The sequence below is a fragment of the Dermacentor andersoni genome, chromosome 10 (genome assembly GCF_023375885.2).
Source record: "Dermacentor andersoni chromosome 10, qqDerAnde1_hic_scaffold, whole genome shotgun sequence".
NCBI lineage: Eukaryota > Metazoa > Arthropoda > Arachnida > Ixodida > Ixodidae > Dermacentor > Dermacentor andersoni.
Genome location: NC_092823.1, coordinates 140,053,488 through 140,079,644, shown reverse-complemented (window position 1 = coordinate 140,079,644; position 26,157 = coordinate 140,053,488). Strand labels below are relative to the sequence as shown.

The window sequence follows — 26,157 nt, the reverse complement described above, 5'->3', positions numbered from 1 at the left end:
CATAACTGGGAAATGGTCGCTCCCAAAGGGGTTCTTCAGAACGGACCACTCAAGGTACGGCATTAGTGTACTCGACACTATGCTTATATCTATCAAGGAGTATGTATTATGTGCCATGCTGTGATACGTCGACTCTTTTTTATTAATTATACGTGCTCCTGAGGAAAAACGAAAGTTTTCAATTAGGCTCTCACATCGCAGTGAGAGTCTCCCCACAAAGTGTTATGTGCGTTTAAATCTTCGACAACTATGTATGGCGTAGGAAGTTCATCTATTTAGTATTCAAATTCGGTTTTAGTGAGTTGATAATTTGGAGGGACGTATACAGAGCTGATAGTGATCAGCTTGTAAAACAACACCCCTCGGATAGCAACTGCCTCCAGGGGCGTACGAAGTTTTAATTTCCAGCAAGCAACACCTCTGTCTACAATGATAGCAACACCACCGGATGACACGATCGTGTCATCGGAGTCTTTAAGAAAAATGGCATATTGTCAAAGGAAATTTGTTTGCGTACGTTTGAGGTGTGTTTATTGAACACACAGCACCTTTGATATCATCAAGATTGTGCAGGAGACCTCTGACATTCCAGTGTATTATTTGTGTATGCATGTTGAATGTGGTTTATGTGCTGTGTGTTTAAGAAAGAGGATTTAGCTCACAAAGCCCTTTAGAGGCACCGTGATGCGGTGTTTTTCTTTTTTGGAGCTATTGCGAGACTCTCGTTGCTCCTTAGGCGCTAGCGGCGCCGTCTGACTAGTTGTGTCTATCGCCTCTTCCGAGGTGCTGGACAGGCGCTCTTGCGAGCGCTGTGTTTGACATGAAGGCCTCGTACCCGTAGACGAGACCATCCCAGAGGTAGATGGCCTCTTCTGCTGGGGCAGCAGCGCAGCGCTGGCTGCAGGAAGTTCATCTATTTAGTATTGAAATTCGGTTTTAGTGAGTTGATAACTTGAAGGGACGTATACAGAGCTGAGAGTGACCAGATTGTAAAACAACACCCCTCGGATAGCAACTGCCTCCAGGAACGTACAAAGTTTTAATTCCCTGCAAGCAACACTTCTGTCTACAATGATAGCAACACCACCAAGGGGGCGGGTGGCGTCACTGTTGCCTCACTGGGTGTGGGTTGGACAGTAGCCGGAGGCCGTTGTGCTGCTGCCCCCTGACACGCCACATCGGCAAACTGCTCTTGGGCAGGTAGGAAACCCGCCTGCGTGCTTCTTTGAACGAGATATTCTCTTTGACTATTATCGTCATGATTTCTTTTTCTTTTTTCCGTGACGGGCACGATCGTGAGTATGCGGCGAGCTCGCCATCACAGTTGACACAGTGTGGAGCGCTTCCGCAATTTTTGGAGGCATAATCTCTGCTACTACATTTAGCACATGTCTGTTGGCCTCGGCAATTCTGGGAACTGTGGCCGAAACGCTGGCATTTAAAGCACCGAAGAGGATTTGGAACCTAGGGTCTGACACGTAGCTTTACATAGCCTGCCTCAATTGTCTCAGGCAGGATGCTTGAGCCAAAAGTGAGTATTAGATGCTTTGTTGTGATTTCCTTACCGTCACACCTTAGCATAATTCGCTTGACATTGATAACATTCTGCTCGGTTGAACCTTCTATCAGTTCAGCTTCTGCCAGCTCGATTGGCCAACATCAGAGACAACACCACGGCTGGTGTTCATAGTTCGGTGCGGGGATATAGTGACTGGGATTTCTCAAAATGTAACTACGTTAGGAAGCCTTTCATGTTGTTTCTCATCGCAGAGTTCCAGAAGGAGATCTCCACTAGCCATCTTTGATGTCTTGTAACCTGCACCAAGTGCTTCGGTAAGACATTTTGACACTAGGAAAGGTGAAATCATTCTCATAGTCTTTTCAGGTTTGTCATAATGGATGACGTGGAATCGGGGAAAGCTTTGTAATCTGTTGCCACAAAATTTTAAAACATCTTCGGTGCGCCCTTGCTTCTGAGGGCGGTCACGGAGTGGGGGGAAAGAGCTAGCCATTCGTAACATCAGTTTCAGTAGCGGTGCTAGCCGCCCACCACGGAGCCCAACAAGGGAATGTGAAAGGATTTGTGTTTAAACAAGGCGTGCCAACACCAGCTGTACACAGCCACTATAACCAAATATGACATAACCTAGGTTGGCTACTCACACAAGGTTAACCCTTGCTGCCTGGGAGATCGGAAGAAATGAGTAGGAGACAGGAAAGATGGAAAGTGAGAGAAAGACTAAGGTTCATGGGAGAGAGAGACAGGAAAAGGCAACTACCGATTTCTTTCGGGTGGGTCAGTCCGGGGGTGCCGTCTAGGTGAAGCCTAGGCCAAAGGGGTGTGTTGCCGCCGCGGAGGGGCCGTAAAGGTCCAAACACCCGGCATTGGCTCAACCCCCGGGATCCCCTTTTCCCCGGACATGGCTAAGCCGCGCAAGGTTAGATGCGGGAGGGTCCAACCCTCGTGTGCTCGGGTATGTGATGTCGCAACACACGCGGGGCCAAGTTTACGGGAAATTGATGAGGTATAATAAGGCACAGGTTGGCGAGAACAGAAAACTAGCAGAAATGACTGAATTTTCCAAAGCTAACATGAGCCAAATACACACTCTTCTAGTATAACGGCTTACCAGTTAAATTTTTTCACCAATAAGAATGTAATTGCAATGTTCCAACATACTAAAATAAACCAACTTGCTATAAATGCATGTGTATATCATTATTTGATATTCGATTCAATATTTGATGCTGAGTATTCGATTCGTATTTGAAAATTTTGATATTCGCGCACCCCTACTTAATGTCATTCGTTATCTAATGGGTTCACCAGAACTCATTTGACTGAGATATGCACACCCTAAACTCCGTAGCTTGGGGAGTGCAGTATAATTGATGTATTTGAAACAGTCCCTAACATGTAAAAAATGCTTTATACATAACTTTCAACTACAACGCTTCTGCGAGGAGTTGTACTTGAACTTTCTCAGGTCAGCTTTGGAACGGCTTCAATGGGCCAAGCACCATTTTGATTTTGGAGTTCGAATATGACCTGGAATGGCTGAAGTTGCAATTGTCGGTTGCAACATTGCAAAAGACAGCAACAAACTCAAGCTAACGGCACTATGGTATGCTTGCTTTTATGATTCACTATTCGTGAAGAGCCAAAGTAAACTTTGTAAATGCATATTTATTTATATTTAGTGCTTTAATATTGCTCGCTACAGAAGATGCTGTCATCGATATCACCACATCAAATGTCATTAAATTTGGACCTGTGGCAGCTGTGCTGGAAAAAAATGTCGTTAGCAAACATAATGCATTAACGAATGAATGGCATTCTTCGTGCTCGTGTGGCGCGGGTATAAGTGTGTGCTGGAGCTCCTCCCCGTTCCTTTCAAGCCAGATAGAAAAGGAGGGTGCACACTGCTCAGCTTGCTCCTATTCAGTCTTGGCTTCCTGCATATCTTCCCTCATCATTTTTTACAGCACACAACATTAGCGTAGCTAGTGACACATTGAACCTTTGCCTTTGGCTCAGGTTGAGCCAAAAAGCGGTGCATGGGAGTGAAAGATATTGTACGCAATAACCGTTGCTTGGTCCTTAGTTCGAATTCGCTGGAGTTTTTCTCTATTCAACTACATAGGACGCTGCTGGAATCAACAGTCCAGTTTGAATTATCCGTCAATTCAAATGGCCAGATTTAAAATTATCAGGATTACGCTTAATGTTCTGGTTTTATAAAGGAGGTTATTTTTTTGGGTTATGCAGATTGGAGGTGGACATACTAAGCTCATTTGCACGTACTTTCATTCGGCGCCTAGTAGCACCTAGTGACACCCAGTGTCCAAAGTTGGCAATAAACGGCCTGAAACTGACAAACTGCAAAGTGGGGGGAAGAGCCACTAAGAAAACTGTCGCTTTAAAAAGCTTGGTTTTTCTCAACATAAGTCTCTGAAGAGTTTTCAAAAATTGTGACACTAGGAGAAAGTATTTCTAAAAAAAAAACTCACTTTCAAAGTACAGCCAGTATATTCAAGGCACTATACTCAAAAGGTTTAAAGTGAAGCAGGAATACAGTGTACATACTTTCCTTTGTGTCAGCTATAGACAAAAAAAGATCTCTTATCTACCCTGAACATAATTATCGTCTACCCTGAATCTCGCCTACCAAATTAACACATAGAAAGAAACTAGGCTAAGAACTAAAGCACAAAGCTGAACCACAAATCACCTGCTGGCAACTATCAGCTTTGCATACCACTTTGTGAACCGAAAGAGATGTCCACTTTGATCAGGACAGACTGTCCTGTCCAGAGCCCATTTTAATTTTTTGCAGAACTGCATGCTGAAGGTTCATAGCTATGAGAAACAAAAGGTAATGAGTTTGAGGAGCAGTGTGGTGAAACAATATTCTGAATCGCTGGGAAATTGCGTTTTTCACGCATTCAACAGAGTGACACTGGGCAGCATACAAAACAAAGTAATATTTTTCTATAGAATTATCAAGTAATGCTGCATTTGTCTTTTCACGTGGGAATAAGTTGATAGGAGTCACATGCAATGCATACCTTCTAGCACCTATGCATTCGTGCACTTACCTACAGTACTGTACTGAAATGTCTGGATGTGCTCGTAAATCGTTCTGTGAAACCTGATGCCCAACTCCAAAAGCATAGCATCCACGTTAGTGCCATCGAGAGAGTCCCTAAGTTTTTCAATGCACTTGGTCACATACTTGACAACCTTTTGAGCAACCTGCAAGAGTGAAACTGTGAGCAGATGCAGGGTAATGTGCAACGAAATACAACACATAAACTTATATGTCCAGCAAATGCAGTACGAAGTGCTGCTAGTACGGCTGCTGCTCTACTAGTGAGCTTCCTCACGTATGACTCCCACCCTAATATAGCATTCTTATCATTCATTGAGCCGCCTGAACCGTCATCGATTTTGAAGTTTGCCAAAATTCGCTTACCCAGCACGCGATCGTGTCCTTAGGTTAAAGGGTCACTAAAGTGAAAAATGATTTCATCTGCATCAGTAAATTACTGTTCTACAACACCAAAAACACCACTCATACAACGATAAAACGTTTTGTAAGCTAGAAAAAGCGCAACAACGAAATACGGGTGGTGACGCCTACTTAAGTTCCCACACCTGGGGGCTGTGACGTCATGGATTTTGATGGCATCTTCTAGGGCCTACTAATTATATATAGCGGTACAGATTGACTACATTGTGTTCTAAAAGAACCAAATATTAAACATGGCAAGTTTTGGGAACATTTATTCAGCTAACGCAGCCCAAATGCAAAAACATACTTTGGAATCCCTGACGTCCCGCTGACGTACCGGCGCTAGGGTTTTGGCGCAAAATTCAAATACTGATACTTGGACCTTCATTTTCTCATCTAATAACCAAACTATTTTTTCGAAATGACTGCCTGCAGAGTTCTCAAACAATGCTTCATTAGTCTAAACTGATTTATTGTTTTGCTTTAGTGTCCCTTTCAGTTATACACAAGTGATTTGTGATCTCCGAGAACTTTAACATGTGTGCCTTCCAAGTAATAATGAAAATATCAAAGGTCTTTTGAAACAACCAGTGCTTTCTTCTCTGTTGTGGTGAATTGCACTTCTACTTTTGTGAATGTGTAACTGTAATAGCCAACAAGAAGTTGCTGATTTCTTGCTTGAATGCAGTCTGGCAGGTACAGAAGTGCTCTGGCTCCCTAATGAGAACCATCTATGTGAAGTTTGAAAGAAAGGGTTGTTGGGAAGGCAAAAGACAAGAGGAGATAACTTGTACCTGGCATGTGTGGGTGGTGTCACACTTGTCTGTCCAACAGAATATGATTCGTTCAGGCACACCACATCCTCTGCTCCATATATGCTTGCTATCCTGGAGATACATGCTCCACGATAGATGGATTGATGCAAGAAATGTGTTGGCGTTGTAACCATAAGCTGTGTTTACATGAATGCGACAGCAGGGCTTTGCATCATCTATGCACATTCTCAGCAGTTCTTTGCTGCCTCCTTAGCCAGTAGTAAGGGTAAACGTCCTTATAAGTGTTCACCAGTGCCACATCGTGTGCTCAGCATTTATTTGGCATTTGCTTGTTACTGTCTTCACATACCATAATATGGCGGAGAAGTAAAATGATGCGGTGAACAATTAGGCCTTTGTAGAGTTCCAAAATGTCAATGCATTGCCAGTGTTAGTGCTGTGGTGCCATTTGCTAACAGGAAATTAAACCATTTTTGCAGCTTGGCAAGACCTCTGTAGTCCTAGAAGCATAAAAAAAAAGCAGATCTAAACAATTTGCAAAACAACATACCTAATGCTTTGCCCTCAGCATAAAGTGAGACTAAGTGATGACATATTTTACCAGTTATCTCTTGATGTAGGGTGAAGAGCCAGCAACAAGAGCAAATGCAGATTGAAGTGGGTGGCCTGCACCATATGGGCCTGTCATGTTGCTATGTAATCATTTTTACGGTGGCTATTACCGTTAATGATGGTAACTGCCTAAGCAATTTGTATTACACGATGTGCAAGCACAAAGGTCCTGACATGTCACATATCACTGTAACATATGTACCAAGTAAAAACAAAGCTCTCTAATCCCACAATTCACCAGATAGTTACGCCTCGAACTTTATTCCGCGATATTGATTGTGTATGCCTCATACCTTTGGCAGCGCTGCAGACAACTTGTGAAATGGAGTAGAGTGGTGAATTGCTGCACAAAGGACAATATTATCTCTGCTGCATTGTTTTTATTTCCATCCTTGTCAATTGAGTGCAGGGTATTTAGTAGTTAAACAAGCCTCGTAACCTTTAGTAGATAATATGGGCATGCAAATATTTGGAATTTAAAATGGAATTGTATACGGTCAAACCCAGATATACAAAACTCAAAGGGAATCGTGAAATAACTTGATATATCAATAATTCGACATACATATAAAATAAAAATATTATACAAAAATTTTCAAGGGGATATTACAGCTGTTCGTTATACAAAATAATTTGTTATATCTGGGTTCAACTGTAGTCTGCTATTTGATTTATATTCAATGAAAAATCAACAGGGTGTCTACCAAGATGACATTTCCAAATTCCCTGAATTTTTCAGGTTTTCCCTGAGTGCCTTTGCAATATTTCCTGAGTGACACAGAACTTTGTTTTATGTCAAGACGGTCTCCCTACATCATGTCGCCCAATGGTGTCACTCTCTGGTAAGCATGCTAAAAAATAAAAAAATAAACTTAATCCAGTTTGAATAGTAAGGGGTAGTACTTATTTTATTCAAAAAGAAAACAGAAGGGAGGGGTTAGTAAAACGCACAGCGAATAAAATATCTTCGAAAGGAAATAGTAAAACCCATTGCAAACTGAGTCGAACATTCTCAACTATGAATAAAAAAAGATGCATACAGAATATTTTCAAATATGAGCTATTTCTATCAAGTAATAGCAAGCTAACTGGTATGAGGCCCGAACTTTATCAGAAGCGAGATTTTCTCGTAAAAGCTGGTAAGTCAACCTCAGCTGTCCTGACATACTCAGCCTGCTCACAACACCCCAGTGTTGCGTTTCACTGCTTTAAAGAATTTTTTTTTCACTTCGATGAAGGACACCTGCATCTCTGTGTCAGCCAACACTGCTTCTAGAGAGCAAGCTGCCTCAAAAAATCGGCGGCGTGCTTCCTTCCCCGTTCATTTCTCAATGCGTAAATCCTTTGCCTTCTTGTTCTCCTTAGGCTGCGCATTAGCAACACGAACTATTTGAAGCATCCTCTTGGACAACTGTGCAGTGAGCGTCAGATTTTTCGGACTCCCTAAGGGGTCGACAAAACATTAAAAAAAAAATGAATGCATGTCTTTTACAGCCCTTAAGGGTTCAAATCGCCACAGGCGCGCCCGAAAAAGTTCTGAAGGCCTGCCAGTACACTTATTAGGCATATCGATGCTCGTACTGTGACAGAAGATTGCGGGTGTACACGTGTATCATCATCATCAGCCTGGTTACGCCCACTGCAGGGCAAAGGCCTCTCCCATACTTCTCCAACTACCCCGGTCATGTACTAATTGTGGCCATGTTGTCCCTGCAAACTTCTTAATCTCATCCACCCACCTAACTTTCTGCCACCCTGCTACGCTTCCCTTCCCTTGGAATCCATTCCGTAACTCTTAATGACCATCGGTTATCTTCCCTCCTCATTACATGTCCTGCCCATGCCCATTTCTTTTTCTTGATTTCAACTAAGATATCATTACCTCACGTTTGTTCCCTCACCCAATCTGCTCTTTTCTTATCCCTTAACGTTACACCTATCATTCTTCTTTCCATAGCTCGTTGCGTCAGCCTCAATTTAAGTAGAACCCTTTTCGTAAGCCTCCAGGTTCCTGCCCCGTACGTGAGTACTAGTAAGACACAGCTGTTATAAACTTTTCTCTTGAGGGATAATGGCAACCTGCTGTTCATGATCTGAGAATGCCTTCCAAACGCACCCCAGCCCATTCTTATTCTTCTGATTATTTCAGTCTCATGATCCGGATCCGCAGTCACTACCTGTCCTAAGTAGATGTATTCCCTTACCACTTCCAGTGCCTCACTACCTATCGTAAACTGCTGTTCTCTTCAGAGACTGTTAAACGTTACTTTAGTTTTCTGCAGATTAATTTTTAGACCCACCCTACGGCTTTGCCTCTCCAGGTCAGTGAGCATGCATTGGAGTTGGTCCCCTGAGTTACTAAGCAAGGCAATATCATCAGCGAATCGCAAGTTACTAAGGTATTCTCCATTAACTCTTATCCCCAATTATATGCGTGTATAATTAAGGAATACATACTGTGTCCCATGACAGTTGCCCCTTCCCACACTTGTTATTATTGCTGTAATGTGGTGAAGCTAACTTTCGGGAAGCAGAATTATGCAACTCGCCGTGCTTTCCGAACTTTGAAGCCAGTCGCGATGACCACAAAGGCGGTGTCGGTGCCATTGCTGATAGCGGCGAATTCTTTCAATGAAAAGCACGGTACAGAACAGCAAGAAGCTTAAGCTAGGCCTAGCAATGCCGCGGTGGTGGCTACGGCAGTCAGCGGATCTGCGTGCGAGTGTGCCGGTTCGAGGCGGCGAGGTTATCAAAATGGCGGCGGTTGTGGCTTTTATTAATGCAGTTTCGGACCTACGGTCACGGCAAAAAGTCAGGAAAATCGGATGGCGAAGGGTTCTTGCGTCCGAAATTTCAGCATTCTTATACATTGACCCTATGGGGTACGTACTGGTGCCGCGAAGCCGTCCGAATTATCTGGCGTCCGGAAAGTCGCTCGTTGACTGCGCTCTGGCAACTCCTCCAGCAGACGACGCGGCGTCAAAGACCATTCGTTACGATTCCTCTCTGTTACTCAGGCCAGCATTACCGTGACTTTGGGTACCCTTTCAATAAATTTACAGCCAATTTTTCCTGATAGAAACACAAATTCCCTGAGCTTTCCCGGTTGGTAGACACCCTGATCAACTATCAAAAATTAAGGGTGTAGTAGCTATTTCTTTAAATACAGTATTCAACAATAAAACTGAAATTCCTAAGGAAACATCAAAGAATCATTCTATGTGCATTTCGAAGTGTAATAACCATGTCTTAAGATATAGGAATACCAGCCCAGGATGTGCCCATTTGCTAACTCCTTTGCTGGGAGGAATGGAACAAGGTCCCTGAAGTGTACTCTCAAAATTAAGTCTTATTTACACCGATGGTTTAATCCTCCTGCTCTAAAACTTTAGCGAAATCCTTGAATAAAGAAAGAAGACAGAACAGAAGCTGTCAAATATTCAAATCTGTTTAAGTACAGTCAACAACTCGGTTTTTTGGACATTCCTGATAATTTGGACACCTTTGCGACACTGCCGCACACCGCCATAGAGCCAATGTATAAGGACATCTGAAATTTTAGATGCTGAAACCCTTCGTTCTCTGAGGTATTGGACTTTTTGCTGTTGCAGCAGGTCCAAAACAGCACTAATTGAAGCCACCACTGCTACCATTTTGATTAAATCGCAGCTCCAAACCAGTGCTCTTGCATGCCGATCTACTGGCAGCCATAGTAGTTAGTTTGTGCAGTCGTAAGGCTTGGCTTTTTCAATTTGTGGTACCAAGCTTCCTGCAGTTCAGTGCCTTATTTTTCATTTAAAGGGACACTAAAGGAAAATATTATGTCAAATTGGAGTGTTGAAATACCACTCAAGAAACCTCACAGTGCTTGTTTCATACCAAGAAAACACTTAGTTTAAGAGAAAGTCACGTCTGAAGGGTCCGCACTCTTCTAGTGCAATTCAAGCAAATTGCCTGCTCACAGCAAGGAGATGCAGCATTGCTAACATCATTATCGCCCTTTACTGCTGTTGGTGAGTAAAATGGCACCCTATAGCCAGCGCTACATTTATTTTTTTAAGATGCAATAACATAACCAGAAACCAAGCGCAGACACAGCCAACAGCATCCCAAGACATCACATGGACACGAAATTTTATGCTGCTTGCTGAAGTTTTGCTTCTTACCAGCATGTCTGCGTGGTGGCCCACCTGTTGCCGAATGCTTACATAACAACATGACAGCAACCAGTGTGCCCGGCTGAATCCGAATTCCCTCTTGCTAATTGCTTTCCTCCATGACAGCAAGAAATAAATGGTAAAATTGGCCTTCGATTTATCTCACACTAGTACAGAGCATTCGAGATTGTGGCATGGTCTTGGAGGACATGTAGTCACAAATGTAGTCACATGGAGGCACATCATTATCAGTGCCTGTGCACTGATAATGACGTCATCGATGGGAGAACATGTGGGTATAGGTTGTAGTACTGAAGCTTGTGTATGCCTTCTAATAAGGTTGGTTGTGAGTTTAGCACTGTCCTGTGTGTTTCCTGTCTTTTGTCTTTGTCGTCTTGCGCTGCCCCTTCAAGATGTTCAACCAGTTCCAACTCGCCCACATGTTGATTCTTCTACATATAGTATGTGTTCCTTTTATACATGTCCACACCTGCCATCTCCTGTCGCAGTAAGAGCACCAAGACACCTATCTTAGAGCTATTTAGAGCTATTTTCGATGTGTCCATGGTGCGTCCCATAGGTGTTTTTGCGTTCTCTAAGGAGTTTGAAAAATTGGATGTTGACTTATGTACTATAATGGATAACAACACTTGTTGCATTCTACAGGAACAAGAACTGATGCAAGAGCAGACTGTTCCAAACGATAGTACTGCAGGAGAAATGCAGTCGTTGCACTGACACATCAGTTGTTGAGTGAATGGATGGAGAAGACAATTTCCACATTGTAGTTTCCAGTTTCCAAATGAGCATGCCTTGCTTTCAGCAGCCGGTGAGCTTGCTCTTTTGATTTATGCAATGTAATTAATTATTTGGCCAATTTCACCATGTTTCGATCCTTTATAATGATGTGCACTGATGCAGCATTACATTTCACTCCTTAATCAAACATAACTCTACCATGTGTGTCAGGTGACATGCTGTTATTTTGTCTTACTAGTCATTGTCACGAATGCGCTATTTAGGTACCACTGAATGTTCTTTTTTGCTGTTACGTTTGTTTCCGCTCATGCGGTATATATGTATCGATGCGTGCGAAAAATAAAACCTATAGTTGAAAGTGAAGCGCTGTCTCTGTGTACCTGTTTCTTTCTACGTCCTTGTTCAGTCGCGCTTATACACTCTATCATGGATTCTAACCAACTAGCTCACCGTGTTTTAGCCAAATTTCAGTTGTTTATTATTTAAAAGCTTCTCTGTTGACCTGACACCCAGTTGTTAAGGCACTACATGTATCAACAAATGTCAAGAAGCCCCCCTCCCCCCCCCCCCCCCCTTTTTCTTCTTTGCCCTCAATGAACTCCATGCAAACTTTATATTTCAGAAGAGTTGCAATCTGGGTCAGTTGGCTGAGGCGGGGCGTGTTAACATTGTCTTTTCTGCTCTATGCAAACTTTCAAACCTTAGTTCACGTATTGTGCCTGACAGCACTAGACCCACTGAGTGTACGGCGCTGCCTAAAAACCTGTGCTGTGCACACAGCCGTTGACATGCTGGCTGACACACGGCCATGTCAATGGACTTGTACACAGCACTCCTTTATTCTCAATTCTACATGCTCGCCGCTAGCACACCTTTGGTTGCTGCCGCACCCACTCGCCTTACCCCTCTCCTCTCTCGAAGAATCCTACCTATATATACTCTGCCGAGGAAAGCATATGTCGCCTTGAAAAAGACAAGTCCACTTGTTGAAATGTTGACTCCTGTTTATAGCTTGTTCTTGTTTCGCTCGTTGTCTTGCATAAAAACCTGTACTTTATGCGTGCGACACGTGTGGTGCACGAGATCCCACTGAAATGCAAAAAGTTTACATTGGCCAAACAGGCCAGTGTGTCAATGAGAGGCTGTGAGAGCACCAGAACTCTTTGAACACTTCTGATGGAGCAAATCTGCCTAGTCATTGTCAGGAATGTGGCTGCGTCCCACTTTTTTCCGATGTTAAAATTCTTGGTAGAGGCAAGGGTAAGGAGGAACACGATATTCTAGAAGCGTATCACATCAGCATTCAAGGGGATCATTTCATCAGCACAACTTCAGCAACGCTCGCCCAGCAGCATGCATTTGCACTGTCATGCGATAACAGCCACGTGCCCAAATACCTACATCAGGCATAACGCCCTATCGCGGGCCAGTCTCGCTCATCGCTCATCCATCGCACGCTTGAGCAGCACAATAACAGTGCGCAAGCACCCCGTCACGTGGTATTTTTTCATATTTCGCAGACTTTCTTTGGAACGTGGAAAGAAGGACCATGTGAGATATATCGTGTTAGAAACAAGATACTCAAAGGTTTCTCAAGGTGCTCTACAACTTTGCATATCACACTTGGGGTCTGCAGCCAATACTTAAAAGGTTGATTAATTAAACATAACTAATTCGTTAGTTAAGGGGAAAATAAAAAAATTGCCTGAAGAGGCTATTGCCAGTGCCCAGTGCCAACACCACGCATTCGGTTCAACTCGTGTCTGGAGTGGCTTTCATTTTTAAAACTTTGGCTCAAGTTATGTGGGACAACCTGTATACCTAAGCTTGCTACATTCTTGTTACGCAATGCTTGGGCACTCCTGAGTGTGTACAGCCTAGTGTTTTCTTTTCCGAAATTAGTAAGCATTAAACTGCGAGAAATTTTCTGATATTCGATTCAATATTCAGCTTTCATTTTTTTTATTCAGTTTAACACTAGATTTGAACTGTATTATTCAATATTTGCACAGCCCAAATTTTGTATCTATTTCACATAAGTGGATATTTGAGGCACTGCCACTGTGGGTATCATGAATTTAAAAGCAGAAAGGCAACCAACTGCTCTCAACCACTTGTTCTACGGAGCGCAGTGCAAGATGCTCATATTGATGGCAGCTGTGCAGCAAGATTAAGGTTGCTTCACAGAATAGTACCAAGCACAAGGACATGAGCCAAAGGGACATGCCATTCCTTTTCTTGAACAAAATGCAAACCACAGCAGACTGTCGTCAGCATATTCAGGTGCACTACTGCTATCAAGAATAACTTAAATGCCCTTTAGTTATTTTTGCAGATAAAGAAATTAATGTGCATTCACAGACCCTAACTAAAAAATTCCCAATGACGTGACATGGGGATCACTTGCCCAAGTGATGTCAGTCACCCATTCCAGATGGAATGGGCTGCAGAAGGGCTGATTGGTGGGGATTGCAGGCAACCTTAACCAGCTGTGCAACCTCCTCCTTGGGCAAGAGCACTTCACTCTGGCCCCTTCCACCACAGTAGACCCAAAACTAAAAATTACGATATTGCACTGTGGCCTCTGAATATGAAGCATGCTACTGGCATTTCTTCTACCAATAGTCAACGCTTCTTGAAATTTCTTCACAACACACTACCAAAACACAAAGAATTTTTAAAGTACGTGTAAATACAACTAAGCATAAACAAATGTTTTCCTAACATGAACACTGCCATATTAAAAGCCACTTAAGCAAATTAATATTTTGTTTGCAGAGCAATAAGTGGTGCTAGTTGGTTCATGGTAATTTTGACAACACACTGATCTGAAAGCAAAACATGAATAACAGCATATCTTGAGCATATCTTGTTTTTGCCTATTAGAAACTTCCTTAGATCTAACAATTTTTTTCATCCATCACAACACGGCTTCCGTAAAACGTACTCATGTGAAATACAACTAGTTACCTTCGTGTATAATCAAAGTATTATTCTGAATAATACTTTTTCAGCCAACTGCATTTTCCTTGACTTCTCCAATAGAGATGGTTAATCAACATTTTATTCGATTAACGATTAATCACTCACTAGTTTACCCTTTATTAATTAATTGAAATTTTTGACGAGCACTTTTGGAAAGGTTGAGACAGAGTTACACTTTAACCTCGATATAACAAACTTCAATATAACAAAATTCTTGATATAACAAAGTATTTACCTTTTCATAACCTGTTGTCCATAGAACATGTATTTAGTAATTCAATATAATGAAGTGTGCTTGTATGCGATTTCAATATAAAGAAATTTCACTGCCACCGTAAAGGAATGCCGAGGCAATAAAAGGAAACTTTCGCAGATGCAGATGGTCAAATGAATGCATTAAAAGTTGCTGCTTGTGAACACATCTCTGAAATTGTGCGCGGCGCAAGAGCAACCACCGAAGTAAAGCTGCATCATGTTCTGCACAAAGTCCAAGTGCAATAAGATCCTAACGCGCCTCACCCACTGCGTGCCTTAGGTGTGGGTGAAAGCGTGCAAGGGTGAGACAAGAAAGATATTTAAATATCTAGGAGTGCATATATCGCATGACTTATCTTGGGCCCATCACATCAATCAGTTAACTAATTCCTGCAATCGATTACCAGGTTATCTCCGCGATAACTTGTCATCAGCATCTCCCTCAGTCAAACTACTTGCATATAAAACCTTGATCCAATCTAAACTATAACATGCCTGTGCTACTTACGACAACCATCAAGGTAATATGATTAACTCCCTTGAATCGGTTCAGAACTGCGTGGCCAAATTTATTCTTTATGACTATTCCTATAACACAAGTGTTTCAGCCTTAAAATCCCAGCTGAGCCTTCGCTCGCTCACCTCCCAGCGCAAAAGTGCTAGTCTTTTCTTTTTTTTTTTTTTAGGTTATTTAATTCACTGCCCACAGGTAACCAAATCATCAATCCAGCCCATCATTTCTCCTGCCACACGCATCCTAATGCTGTGTATCTATCATGCACCCATTCCAATACGTATCGACATTGTTTTTTTCTACACACAGCCCGAGAATGGAATACCCTTCCTTCTGACATCGCCCTCATCACCGACATTTCTCAATTCAAAGCTGCCATCGAAGACCACCTTTCAAGTCACAACACCTAACCTGAACCGCCATTTTTCAATATGTGCTTACCCCTCATGTAATCTCTCATTTTGGGTCCATTTTGGGAGGTATAATAATAAATAATAAATAAATAATAAATTAAGTAGTGGCTTCATGCGAGCAAAGGGAAACAGAGGGAGGAGAGCAAGCTCACGGTAACGCGATTAAGTACGCATGAGGGGGTGGAGTGGAGAGTAAGTTGGTGTGCATGGCTGAGCGCATACGCAGGCGCACAGCCTGCTTTAGAGGTAATCTGCCCCATGTGCAAAGAGCATGCGTGCCAAGACGGCATGGCACCATATAAGCTGTCTTCCTGCGCATCTAATATTGGACGTTGCATAATCTAGAGTTTCGATGACCCATGTGAGCAAAAGGTAGACAAAGCATTCGCTCCCCACTGCCGGCGCTTTTCCTGATAGCGTCGTCCCAGTGTGGGTGACGCTATCAGCCACGAGGGTGGAGCGCATGCGAAAGTATGGCTGCCTTCGCTTAATTTGTACTGCCGATGTGAAGATATTGATGTACAAGGCATAAAAACGTATCACGTGTCACCAACTCCCAAATTAGTCAAAATGAATTGTTTTCTCATACAAATTTCCTTCTTTCAATTGCCCAACAATTCGGAAAATTCTGCAGCCCCTTTCCCTGAAAGAAATATAGATCGGCAATTGTACTTACTCGCATAAAAGGTCAAATTTCAAGTACAACAAAATTCTGATATAACGAAGTAAATTTCTAATTTTACCGACTTCAGTACACCGAGGTTTAACTGTATATATGTTTTTAGAACCCTATCTTTATGTTTGAGAATAATCTTAAACTTGTTAAATATAGTGTTAATATAGTTAAATATAGTTTGCACTAGTGGCTTTTCCAAAGATAAACAATATTATATGTCACAAAATGACACTTAGTGCTGAATTAAATAAGATGCTTGGCACTAGTGAATGCCTGTACAGTACAGTTAAGCAAGAAATAAGAAATGTTGCTGCATCCTATATGGTCGCCGCGGGTATGTGCCAGGCGATGAGAACGACGCTGAAGTAGCGCACGGGTGGAAAAACAGACGACAATGACGTCGTGTTGACTGCTCTGATAAAGTGCTTTCATACGTCCTCTACGCCAGCTTTCTCGTCTCCTACTAGGCTGCGACACTGGTGGAGGTGCGGGGTAGGATTGCCTCATGCTCAGCACCCCTTTGCGGAGCCATACCTCGAAAGCGGAATCACCTTCGTTCGTCGAAACTCCTGTTCACCGGTACAGTCGCCGCCTGCTAGGCCTGACGCCTGAGTTCAACCCTTTGCCGGACCCTGCTGGAACGCGTCTACCTACTTCAGCCATGGCTACTGCAACTCCATCGCAGGTGATGCTGCAGAATCCTAAGATACCAGAAAGTTTCCATGGCGACGCTTTTGAAGATGTCCAAGATTGGCTGGACCAATTTGAGCGTGTTGCCAGTTATAATGACTGGGGCTCCCAGCAAAAGCTGTCTAATGTCTATTTCGCGCTTCAAGACAGTGCGTGGACATGGCTTGTGAACCGGGAGAGAAGTCTGACCACATGGGATGCCTTCCGCACCCAGCTGCTAGACACGTTCACTAGTACTGACAGAAGAGACAATGCGCGACGCTTACTCGAATCCCGTATTCAAAAACCAAACGAGAGCGTTGCCATGTTTGCAGAAGACATGGCCCGCCTTTTCCGCAAAGCAGACCCTGAGATGGCCGAAGAAAAGAAGTTGCGCTATCTCTTGCGCGGAGTGAAGGAGGAACTGTTTGCCGGGCTCGTGAGGAACCCACCGACGACAGTGGCCGAATTTACCAAGGAGGCTACCGCTATAGAACAGGCACTACAGCAACGGTACCGCCAATATGACCGCAAGAGCTCGCCGATGAAAGCTTCAATTCTACCTGAGAGCTGCAGCACGTCTCTGCGTGAAGTAATCAGAGAGATTGTGCGAGAGGAGATCCGGCAGCTCGGGATCTCTCCCATGGCACCAGCGGTGGCTTCTGTCGCTGACATCGTTCGGGAGGAAGTTCGAGAGGCCTTTTCGTCGCCCGACTGGCAGGCGGTGCCGCGACGATTATCCTACGCGGAAGCTGTCTGTCGTCCACCTCCCGCCACTTCGATGCTGCTGACACCGTCGACCACTACGACGCAACCATCACCACCACCCCCGACACCCTACTTGCGACAGTCACAGCCGCCGCCAACTATGCCGTATCGCCGCCAGTCGATCACTGTGCCTCGTTTCTACGGCGAATCCCCTGCCGGCTACCCGCTTCGGAAGACCGATTTGTGGCGCACCGCTGACCGCCAGCCGCTATGCATTTTATTGAGGCGAAGCAGGACATGTTTACCGCGCGTGCCACTACCGCGCGACTGGGTATGCAAGATTTCCCAACTGCAATTACCCTGTGTCTGATGCTGCACATAGCTGCGACAGAAATTCCGCAAACTTTCGGCCAGAAGGTTCAATGACGCCTCGATCGCGTTCCCCTTCTTCGGCTCGTTACACCCCACCTACCCATCGCGATTTTTCTGACGCCTCTAGGGGCAGGTCCCCTAGCCCGCGCCGAGGAAACTAGATGCAGCGACCTTCGGGGGTGAGGTTGCAAACCGGCTAGATATCCAAGAGCCCCCATCTCCAACGATCGACGACTCTACAACTCCGACGACTCCAACCACACCCCCTGTAACCGACGCCGTCAGCGCCGATCTTGTCGTTTGCATTGACGGCCACCAAGTGGCTGCTCTCGTCGACACTGGTTCACATTTTTCGATAATAAGTAAAAAGCTGGCCGATAGGCTGAGAAAAGTGAAGACACCGTGGACCGAGCCCAACATCAGAACTGCCGGCGGTCAGTTGATGACGCCGATTGGAAAATGCACAGCCAGGATAGTAATCGCCGGTGCAACCTTTCTCGCCACCCTCGTCATTCTCTTTGAGTGTTGTAAGGAACTTATATTGGGAATGGATTTCTTGAGAGAGTACGGTGCAGTGATTAATGTCCCTGACCTCGTCGTCACATTTTCTACGAGCTCAGACGACGTTGACCCCGCGGCACACCAGCGACCCGGGTCCGCTTACGTATCACCGACGACGACGTCATGCTTCCGCCACGAAGCTGTTCCCTCGTACCTGTAATCTGCGACAACTTGAACACCGGGACTGGCGTCGCTGAACACATCAACGCACTGGTACTAAGTCAAGGGGTTTCCATCACCAGGGCCATAACTAACGTACACGACGGACATGCTGAACTCCTGCTGACGAATTTTACCAGGGAACGTCGGCACATTGTTAAAGGCACGGCTGTTGCTTACTTCGACAAATTTACTTCAATACAGGACTGCCTCTCAGTGGAGCATGCGACGTCCACCATGGTTATGCCTGCCCCTGTGGTTGACATCAGTCCCACCTTATTGCCTGTGGAACGCAACAGCCTTCTTGAGCTCATCGATGAGTTTAAGAGCTGCTTCTCATCCCCGTCACGAGTTAGCCAGACGCCGCTCACTAAGCACCGTATTGTCACCGAAGCCGACGCCAGACCAACTCGGCAGAATCCTTATCGTGTAGCACCTAAAGAGCGCGAGGCAATGCAAACACAAGTGAAGACCATGCTTGAGGACGGAGTTATTCGGCCCTCTAAGAGTCCTTGGGCATCGCCTGTCGTATTGGTTAAAAAGAAGGACAGCAGCCTGCGCTTCTGCGTCGACTATCGAAAACTCAACCAGATCACAAAGAAAGACGTTTATCCGCTACCGCGTATCGACGATTCACTGGACAGGCTACGAAACGCACATTACTTTTTGTCAATGGACTTGAAAAGCGGCTACTGGCAAATAGAAGTTGATGAGAGAGACCGTGAGAAGACCGCTTTTGTGACGGCCGACGGACTTTATGAATTTCAGGTGCTCCCCTTCGGTTTGTGTTCTGTGCTGGCAACGTTTCAACGACTAATGGACACGGTACTCTCAGGCCTCAAATGGCAAACCTGTCTGGTGTACCTCGACGACGTGATTGTTTTCTCCATCACGTTCGAGGAACACTTACAGAGACTAAAGACTGTCTTTGATGCAATACGCTCAGCTGGTCTAACTTTGAAACCTGAAAAGTGCCATTTTGGTTTTGAAGAACTTCAATTTCTCGGTCACGTTGTTAGTCCTGAAGGTGTCTGACATGACCCTGATAAAATCTCTGCCGTCACTAATTTCCCAACGCCATCAGATAAAAAGGCAGTGCGACGTTTTCTGGGCCTTTGCGCCTACTACCGACGGTTTATCACGAAATTTTCGTGTATCGCATGGCCATTGACACATCTTACCAGAGAAGATGTCCCATTTGTGTGGGGTGAAGACCAGCAACGGGCTTTTGATGACCTACGGCAACGGCTGCAGACGCCTCCCGTGCTCGCACACTTTGATGAAGACGCCCCTACGATCCTTCATACCGACGGTAGTAATGTCGGCCTTGGCGCAGTGCTTGTACAGCGGCAGGACAGCGCCGAAAGAGTGATTTCTTACGCCAGCAGGACGCTATCAAGGACGGAGGATAACTACTCTACTACAGAAAAAGAATGTCTCGCACTGGTGTGGGCTGTCCTGAAATTTCGGCCGTATTTGTATGGTCGGAGTTTCACCGTTGTCAGTGATCATCATGCACTTTGCTGGCTGACTAATTTAAAAGATCCAGCCAGTCAGCTTGCGCGCTGGAGCCTTCGGCTCCAAGAGTTCGACTTCACTGTTGTATACAAATCGGGGAAACGACACGCCGACGCCGACTGCCTTTCTCGGTCTCCTGTTGAGACTGCCGTGCACGACAATGATGACGCGGATGACGGATGACGTGCTAGATACTGTGGCTGTTTCATGCCAGCAACGCGAGGACACAGAACTTGTTCCGCTTTTCGGTTACTTAGAGGGAAGAACAAGCAGCGTGCCGAGGTTATTCGCCAGAGGGCAGCCTTCATTCTGCTTACGCCACGACATTCTCTGTGAAAAGAACTTTTCACCTAGTGGCAGCAGCTACCTACTCGTCATTCCCGCATCTCTTCGCGACGAAGTCCTACATGCCTGTCACAACGAGCCGAACGCTGGTCACTTAGGCTACACTCGGACATTGGCAAGAATTAGGCTAAAGTACTATTGGCCGAGACTTGCGTCGATCGTGAAACGCTACACACAGACATGCCTGGATTGCCAGCATCGCAAAGCTCTACCCAGCAAGCCAGCTGGACTGCTGCATCCTGTTCAGATACCGCAAGCACCGTTCGAACAAATTGGCATGGACCTTTTAGGTCCGTTTCCACTGTCTACTGCTGAAAATAGATGGATAATCGTCGTCACGGATTATCTTACTCGATACGCCAAAACAGGTGCTATCCAACATGGAACAGCAGCCGAAGCAGCGCGATTTTTCGTCGAAGCCATCGTCCTAAGGCATGGCACTCCCACAGTGGTTCTGTGGGAGCGCCATGCTCCCACAGACAGAGGATCTGTGTTCACGGCTGCGCTTCTGGATACCGTGTTGCGACTAAGTGGTACCACTCACGGAAAGACCACGGCTTATCATTCCCAAACCAATGGGCTGACAGAACGTATGAATAAGGCTCTGGCAGACATGATGAGTATGTACATCGACATCGACCACAAGAACTGGGACGAGATTTTACCATGTTACATTTGCGTATAACACGGCTCGCCAAGAGACAACACGCGTGACGCCTTTCAACCTCGTTTACAGACGCGAAGTGACAACAATGTTGGACGCAATGCTGCCACACGAGTGCGGTGACGACGAGACTGGTGCCGAGGAGTTTACGCAACGCGCAGAGGAAGCCAGGCAGCTTGCGCGTTTGCGAATCAAAGAACAACAGGAATATGATGCAGACATTACAATCTTCGGCACAGACCCGTCGCATACAACGTCGATGACCAAGTGTGGGTCTGGACTCCGATTCGTCGGCGGGGGCTGTCTGAAAAGCTCCTGCGAAGATACTTCGGCCCGTACACAGTTCTGCGCCGCATCAGCGATGTGAATTATGAAGTTGTCCCCGACAGCCATAACTGCTCCAAACGCCGGCGGCATCTGCCCAAGATTGTGCACGTGCTTCGTATGAAGCCATACATTTCCTCATGACCTCAACTTTGCACCGTCTGCGCACAGCCTTAGGCGGTGCACAGGGAGGGGGGGCAAATGCCACATCCTATATGGTCACCGCCGGTATGTGCCAGGCGCTGAGAACGACGCTGAAGTAGCGCGCGGGTGGAAAAACAGAGACGACAACGACGTCGCATTGACTGCTCTGATAAAGTGCTTTCATCCGTCCTCTACGCCTGCTTTCCCGTCTCCTACTAGGCTGCGACAATATGGAAAAAGTAAAAGGTGAAGTCCAACTGAAATAAGCAATAAATTGCAATATGCACAGGGGAAAAAAAAATTATCGGTTTAAAATTTCACCCACGTGCTCTTTTCCAGAAAGCCAAGGAATGTAAATTGGCTGGGACGTTAGGGTGGAAATGGCCACACAACCACCATGGAAGAACAGATCATTGACACTGTTGATTTGCTGGAACCAACATGAACTCCATCGCTATGTCAAATACATGCTCCAAACTGGCACGCATGCTGTGCCAGGTATTTATGGATTGGGAGTGGCACGACGATCAACAACTGGCTTTGCTATAGTGTGCCTCGAATTGTGAGGGCATTTCAAGCCTCCAGCTTCGGGCGTTGTGGTGCGTGTGCGGCGTGGGGGAAGAGAGGAAAAGTGCTCGGCTTGGCATCAGTCAGAAAAACAGTTGCTCTACCACAGCCACACAGTCACTGATTGTGCACCGCCATGCTAGTACGATTTCAAAATTTTCATGCCACTCCTGTCAAACTCTCAAAATGATTAACGGAACAGGTCTAAGAGATTAAGTCGATTAAATGAAAGGTGGACATCAATAAAGATTAATAGTTTCGCAGGATACATTTAGTTTCGTAGTAATTCATTGATGTCACCAGCCCTATTCTCCAAGGTGTTCAACAAAGTTTGCTATAAACTCTTCTTAAAGGGCCCCTAAGCCACCTCCGATATTTTTTAAACATTTCAAGTAAACATGGGTATCGAATTCACAATGCCATCATGATAAACGATGCCAAACGCGACAGGGCTATGCGCCGCAGGTACGCCACAAAATAAAAAAATAATCCTGTGTTCTTATCCAGGCCCTTTGGCATCCCCAGCACTCGTCGTTACGTAACCAGGGTTCGTCTGTTGATGTCACCAAGAGCAGACGTTGTCAACTGGTCGAACAAGAACCTATAACTTCCGGTTAGTCTGCTAGCAGCTATGTGCGCTCCCTGCTCTTCCTCATCATGTTGCTCACTTGTGTGCACTTGCGAATCGGTAACTACGGCTTGCAATGCAAGTGGCAAATCGCTTGCATTCCAACACAAATGTGCTTAGTGGTTTGATTAGCTGTGCGAACAGAGTCCAACAGTGTTTTGTGATATCTAGAAGGCATCCATGTGCGGTGCTTGGCGCCGACTGGAAAAATGAAACGAAGCGACACTGGCTGCCTGCAATCACTTAGTACAGTACCCCTATTACGGTCCTTAGTCTAAGCCTGCACAATTAACATTTGTTTGCCAAAATTAACATTTGCTTGCCTTACGAGCTTGTTACATGTCATGCAAGTTTCCACTGTTAAGACATGAAAGTCTTGAGCCATCTAACCTTGGTTGTCTCTATGACATCCTCTACTTCTGGCTTGAAGTCCATTTTCTTCTGTTCAGTTTGGAGGATGCAGTGTACCCAGCCAACAATGGCTGCCAGTGACTGCACTTGCACGCATATGCACTTGCATTGATGATGCCATTAGGGCGAAACAGGTTAACAGACAATGGGCCAAAACAGCAGAACATGCCAACCCATATCGTCGCCACGATCTGGGGAAGGTGGCAACGGTGACTGTTCATCTCCAGCAAAGGTACTTCGGCACAGCGTGCCACTGTACGGATCCATTATATTGATGAGCCTTTCTAGACGTGTGCACGACACACGGTCCATAGCAACACGCTTCGCAGGGGCGGCACGCACATGCACGGCAGCAGCAGCGGGTGGCCGAGAAGCACGGAGTCATGGTAACCAGAAGTGGACAGCGTTTTGAAAAGCGCATTGGCGATGACGTATGTCGTGTGACATTTGGAGAACCAGTCGATGAGGAGAAAACCAACAGCAAATGGTGAGTAGTGAAGAAAGGAGTGAAACGAGCGAGGGCCGCGTTTTGATCATCAAATGCATGCAACTCCACTATTACAGCACTATTTCGAAAAATTCTTGCGGCTATGTGTTCGTTGCAGACTTGTGTACAACTGCAACACCACAACTAAATTTGAACCTCTGGGTGGTTTAGGGGAGCCTTTTAACATTGGCCATAAATTGACTTGGGTTGAATGTTTTCTTCTTAATCGCTCCAAGTTTGTCGCAGCTAAAAACATTAATTCACACCCCAGCGCTGTACATTCTGGTGTACCACATGTTCAGTGCTTGGTTTTCATCTTTCCAATTTATATAAACAAATTACCTTCTTCGGTTCTATTTGCTAGGCTTGTGCAAATATCGATATTTTGGTTTGGAGTGAAGTTGAAGTGAATAGTAATTAGTGCCTAATAATTTTGAAATGAATAGTTTGTATAGTTGATATTTGCATAAAACCTTGACATAAGAGCCAGATGTTGAGAAATCTGAAAAAAAGTATATTATTTACTTACAAAAAGAGAAAAAGCAGGTTCATCTCCGAAGTCAGTTTATTTTCGAAGTGCCATTATTGAGATATTTTCATGCAAGAATGCAAGTTCAACATTTCTTCCAACTCCAGCAGCACAGAAAACTTGTTTACAGACTTTTTCTGTGTCTGCAGTTTAATCTGTGTTGGAGAAATTCAGCTTGATGCCTTGCATCTACACGTGAGCTTAACCCGTTTTGCATAGATGAACTTAGTAGGCCCACTCAACTCGATTATGGTCCTCAGTCTAGCCTGCATGATTAACATTTGTTTGCCAAAAATTAACATTTGTTTGCCTTACGGGCTTGTTACATGTCATGCAAGTTTCTACTGTGAAGACATGAAAGTGTTGAGCCATCTAACCTTGGTTGTCTCGATGACATCCTCCACTTCTGGCTTAAAGTCCGTTTTCTTCTGTTCAGTTTGGAGGATGTAGCGCACCCAGCCAATAATGGCTGCCAGTGAACGATCCAAACCAGTGTCCATTTTGATCTCCATTTGTTCTGTCAGCTCTCGCTTCTTCTGCAGACACACACTATGTTCTGGAGTAGACCTGTTTTAAATGAAAGTGTTTGTCAAGAAATCTTTGCATAATTCAGAGCCCACTGTTGCTGCACTCAACTGTAGTGGACAGCTGGAACAGCTGCAATGTTCCAAGTGCAGGGAAAGGTCAAACTGGTTGGAACATGGACATCAAATTATGCTGCATAGTTTTAACAACACACACACACAAAGTCCTGCCTCCTTCGTCTGTGTACGTGTTAATTTGTGCTCCTGTTCTGATAGCTATGCATCACCAACTAACCCAACAAGTACTCACACGGAGAAAGCACAATCACACATGCAGGATCACACATTGATAATCCTGTGTGAGTGATCATGTTTTCTTTGTGTCATGTTACAACTATGCAGCACAACTTTACATCAATGATCAAGAACCAGCAAGCCTAAACATCACTGTTTACACAATGCATTGGCGGGCTAGTTGGAGCGAATACATAATTACTTTGTTTAGCGCAAAACAACGGACACAAAAAAGACGGACAAAAAGAAAACAAAGTAATTATGGGGTCACTGTTTACCTGTAACATACACCGAATAAGGAACACTGTGTTTCATATTGTCACTGAGACTCAAACACACATACCGGCAGACAACAAGCTAAGTTATCCACTTGAGGGCATTGCATTTACGATTGCATATGCCAAGATAATGCATTAAAATCTCAAGCACTAAGAAAATAATGACGTTTAATATCTGCTGAATGTATAATCAGCTTAATTTGATAAAAGTTATGACAAATAATTACCCATGTGTACTTGGGGAACTCTCAAAATAAAGCTTTTGATCTGAGCGTTAACTAGCGGTGCGCGGACAGGTGGCAGGTTACTTTTCTTTCCTGCTTTTTGGCGTTAACAATTTACACCAGCCATCCGCCATATGTCTGAAACATCTGCCAATTTCCTAAGTACACTGCACGTCAAACAGTCAACTTTTGCTTGGTATCGCAAATATTTCAAGAGTTGAGGCATGGAGTTCATGTTTGAAGACAAATTGAAAACTCACCAAAAATATAACATTTCTAAATTGTTCTGCTTCTGCCTGTTCTCAATGACAGTGGAGGCACATAATGTATGTAAGTGATCAATGTTGCTGATTTCACTGGTACCTGATGAGAATATGCCGTGCATTACAAGGGATTGTACCACTTTTGATGCCACATCCACTGAGTTTTGCGGAAATAGCAGCACCAGGCATACATGACTTTCCTAACAGAACCATTGGCTCATTTTCTCTTAAATTTTGCACAGAGGTAGCATATTGCAATGGGCTAACTTTAATACCACAATTGCAAGCATTGAGTCTGGCAAATCCATTCTGCAGAAGGCCCCAAC

At 44.7% G+C, this 26,157-nt stretch overlaps 1 protein-coding gene across 3 annotated transcripts in view; it reads right to left on the bottom strand.

Annotated features, from left to right (window-relative positions):
• The window catches only part of Sec10 (Exocyst complex component Sec10), a 180,103-nt gene that overhangs the window by 25,097 nt on the left and 128,849 nt on the right, over positions 1-26,157 (bottom strand). For 2 of the 3 annotated variants that reach the window (XM_055078304.2, XM_050192964.3), the window contains exons 13-14: positions 24,626-24,815; positions 4,600-4,756 (exon numbers count right to left, since the gene is read on the bottom strand). In XM_055078304.2, the coding sequence (XP_054934279.1) occupies positions 4,600-4,756; positions 24,626-24,815 (347 nt within the window). The remainder of the gene's footprint in view (positions 1-4,599; positions 4,757-24,625; positions 24,816-26,157) is intronic. The other variant, XM_055078305.2, reaches the window with a different exon arrangement.